This window comes from Podarcis vaucheri (genome assembly GCF_965113315.1).
Source record: "Podarcis vaucheri genome assembly, chromosome: 2".
NCBI classification, from domain to species: Eukaryota; Metazoa; Chordata; class Lepidosauria; order Squamata; family Lacertidae; genus Podarcis; species Podarcis vaucheri.
This window is the reverse complement of record NC_138760.1, coordinates 134852414-134856321: the sequence shown is the minus strand read 5'-3', so window position 1 is coordinate 134856321 and position 3908 is coordinate 134852414. Positions and strand designations below refer to the sequence as shown.

Genomic DNA, 3908 nt, shown 5'->3' with positions numbered 1-3908 from the left:
CTCATTCTTACCTGGGGAAATCATAGGAGGGCAGAACAGCGAGGGAGGGTTGCCGCCAGGGGCCCCAGGAATCTGCGACAGACGCGCTATGGGGCACAGCGAGGCGGGGGGCACAGGGCCGTGTGCAGGCCAACACCCAAAATGGATGTGACGGAGGAAGAGGAAGAGCAGGCCAAGGCCACAAGGGAGCCTCCATGTCCAGAGCCAGTCCACCGGAAGACAGGGAGGGCAGCAGCTGGGGAGGCCTCTCTCGGCCCCCAGTCTCCCCCCTGGAGCCGTTGGAGGGCTGAACGAGAGCAGCTTTCCACGTCCTCATCCAGCAGCCAGTTTGTGTGAATGGTGGGATTTTAATGTCGATTTCAAAATTGTGCATTGAATTGGATTTTAAATGGTGTCCAGACAGAGGCAGAGAAGTGGGGGGTGCGCAGACGCCACCTGGGGGCAGCAGGGACTCCCCCCCCCCAAGAAGGTGGGGCAGGAAGAGCAGGCCTGTACAAGGCCCCACAGCTTACATGCCTGGGAAGGGGGGACTGTCCAGGAAGGGGAGAGCCCTCTTGACGGAGCCCCCCCTCCCCATCACCTGGGGCTTAACCCTTCGCTCCCTGCCTTTCACGCCAGCCTGATCCCCAAAGTGGCGGGGCTGGCGAAGGGGGGTCTTTGGGCGTGTCTATGCCATCGCCCCCCAGCACAGGGTGAGGTGCCCTGCCCACCACACGTACTCTGGCCCCCTGACCCCCAAACCCGCCTCCGTGCCCCCAAGAGGGTCCACAGGGATTCCCATCCCTCCATCCATCTCTGGGTGGGCCTCTCCCCCCTGCTTCTACTTGTAGGTCCAGCAGGCGGTGGCCCACCCCTGCCCCTTGCAGATCTCCTTGTGCTTGAGGAAGCAGCTCTGGACGCGGAACTTGCGCCCGCAGTCCTCGCAGGCGTACAGGTTGCCGTCGTGCGTCTTCATGTGCTCGGTCAGGTGGTGCTTCAGCTTGAACTTCTTGTTGCAGACGGAGCAGCCAAAGGGGCGCAGGCTGAAGGTCAGCATGATGTGGCGGTCCCGCTTGGGCTTGACCGCAAAGCGCTTCCCGCACAGGCAGCCAAACTTCTTGCCGTCGGGCGCAGACATCAGCTTGACGGGCGCGTGAACCACCTGCCCGTGCACGGCGTGCGCCAGGATCTCGTTGCCATGGAGGTCCACGGGCTTCCACGAGCTCTCGGGGAAGGCCACCGAGTCCGCCTTTGCCGAGAAGCCGCCGCCGGGGCCGCTGGACGAGGATGCCGCCGGGGCGCCAGGGAGCAGGTAGCTGACCTCGCCGCTCTCCTGGATCTCGGCCGGGCACAGCCCCGACACGGCCAGCGGCCTGCCCAGGGACTTGAAGAAGCCAGCCTCCGACAGGCACGAGCTGCTGCCGGCCCCGCCCAGCACCGAGGCCGAGGCGGCCGCCTCCTCAGCGTCAAAGCGCTCCTGCTTGATGTAGAAGACCTTGGGGGCCTCGTGGGCCGAGGCAAAGGGCGGCTCCTTGATTCGGCTCTCCTCGGCCTTGGCCGGCCCGTCGGTGGAGCCGCTGCAGATCTGCGCCTGGTGCTCCTCCTCCTCCTCCTCCTCCTCCTCGTCCTCCTCGTCAGGCGGCACGCGGATCTTCAGGACCTCGCCGTCGGGGCAGGTGTGCCGCCGCCGCCCAGGAGCCTCGGCTTCGGCCTCGTCCCTGGAGCCAAAGTAGTTGCTGCTGCTGGGCGACTGGCTCTCGCTGGCGCGGCTGGACCAAGGCCGGCAGGCGCCGCCCTCCAGCTCCTTGAGGATGCCTGAGCACTGGTCCACCACCTGCCACATCTGGAGGCCGCTGGCCACCAGGAGGTGGCTGGGCAGGGCCTCCAGGAGCAGCTTGAGGCGCCCCGAGTAGATGAGCTGCAGGAGGTTCTCGAAGGCGTCCGGCTCGATGACACTGGGAAGCACGATGCAGTTGGTGTCGCGCAGGAGCAGCTTGTCGTGGAAGTAGGGCGAGGAGGCGGCCAGGACGCTCTTGTGCGCCTGGAAGACGCGGCCCTGGACGTGGATGGCAATGTCGCAGAACTTGCCCTCCAGGCGGTGCTTGTTGAGCGACTCCAGCAGGACGGCGGCGTAGTGAGGGAACTCAATCTGCACGCTGCGCGTCTCGGGCTCCATGGCCGCTGCAAGGAGGAGGAGGAGGGAGAGGGTGAGGGGCCAAGGGGGGAGGAGAGGGCACAGGGGGCTCCGCCTGCCGGGGGGAAGGGAGCCCAAGGGTCATCTAGCCCAACCCCCACAAGAGGCTTGCTTTATCAACTGCATTGCAGGGGGCTGGGCTCCTTTCCAAACCTTTCTCTCTCCTCTGCTGCTGCCTTGTCTCAGAAGCCTGGGCAGCCGCCCACCAGGGATTCCTGATGATACAAGGTGTTGGGATAAAAAACCATAAAACAACATTGTGATGCCCCCCTTTGGGAACACTGCCTTCTGCAGGTGGCCACGGGCAGCCACAAGTTTGGCCAGGAGTTCCCTGTTTGACAGAAATCATGTTTCTCTTTCGGAGGCTTCTGGCTGGACAAATTTTGGAGCCTCCTTGAGTCTGTTCATTTTCTAGTGCTGATTTGTGGGTTCATCTGTCTGTTTTACAGCACTGTTGCTGATATTTCACAGTGCTCCTAACTGTGTTCTGTGATTTGCAACAATGTGATCTGTTTATTTCTCTTAAAGTAAGCTGCTTTGAGCTTTCAGTAAACAAAAAATGGCCTGTAGGCACATTCAATAATTTACACAGAGAGAGGAATTGGTAGGGACCTCGAGGGTCATCTTTTAAAATATTTTACTGCAAGCCGCCCAGAGTGGCTGGGGCAACCCTGTCAGATGGGAGGCACATAAGTCATAAAATCTTGTCCAGCCCCCTAGATAACCTTCAGGGTCCCTTCTGACCCGACATTTCTACGCTCCTCAGCTGCTGCTGCCGCTGCCTGGCCTCCGGTGAAGCTCCAGGATCTCTCCAGCCACTGGAGCAGGATGGGGCAGGAGGAGAGTCCAGAATAGAATAAGGGGAGGGGTCTTCTTTTGCTGTTTACTTATTGACTTGTTTTCCTCTTGTATATTATTATGTGAAACACCCGGAGATCTGAATGTATTTCTTTTAATTCAGGAGTGTACGCACGGCAATGGAGGCGTTCCACAACCGAGGTCCCACCGTAATCATATTAATAATAAAAGCACCCTGCCTATCAGAGACGGGGGCGCCTTTGGGGCTCTCTTTGCTTCTCTCTTCTCGCCCCATCTTTCAAGGGGAATCTCTGCGACTTCATGTGCCTATATGCTCCCCCCCCTCCCTTCTTTCTTTGCATTTCCACTATTTACTGTTACCGTGAGATTGGGCAGCGCACAGACCTTCAGCCAGCGGGCGACTCGGGAGCCAATTATGCGAGTTCATATCTGCGCAGGTGGGGGGCAGTCTCTCCCCCCCCCCCCAAATAGTCCTCCCTCCAGTCCTCCCTTCTCTTTACTGATTGGCCCTGGGCTCAGCGGCCGGCACTCTGCGCGTGCTCAGGGGCGCCCTCGCTCCGGCCCCTCCCCCTGGGAGGACGACGCGGCGCGCCAAGGGGCGGGGCCAGAGGCTCCCCAGGCTCCTCCCCCCGCCGCCTCCCCGCCGCCGCCGCCTCACCTCGCCCGCCGCCGCCGCCGCCTTCCCTTCCTTCCTTCCTTCCGCCCGACGGAAGCGGCTGAGCCGGAGCGAGAGGCGCCCCGCCCTCGGGCCTCCTCCGCGCCCAATCGGAAGCTGCGAGGGCGCTGGCTCGGATTGGCGCCCGGCTCGGACGCCCCGCCTCCTTCAGGCAGTTTAGCCAACCGGGGAGGTGGTCGAGTCCCGCCCCTTGTACTGTCGGCCCGCCTCTCCCGTCAGCCGGAAGAACAGGACCCGGAT

General features: G+C 62.0%; 1 protein-coding gene across 1 annotated transcript; it reads right to left on the bottom strand.

The window, feature by feature from the left end:
* Positions 1-520: 520 nt before the first annotated feature.
* ZBTB9 (zinc finger and BTB domain containing 9) lies at positions 521-2155 on the bottom strand (the record flags this gene model as incomplete). Its single annotated transcript, XM_082211401.1, has 1 exon — positions 521-2155. The coding sequence occupies one exon, from the start codon at positions 2153-2155 to the stop codon at positions 821-823; it is 1335 nt and encodes a 444-aa protein (XP_082067527.1). The 3' UTR covers positions 521-820.
* Positions 2156-3908: the final 1753 nt, after the last annotated feature.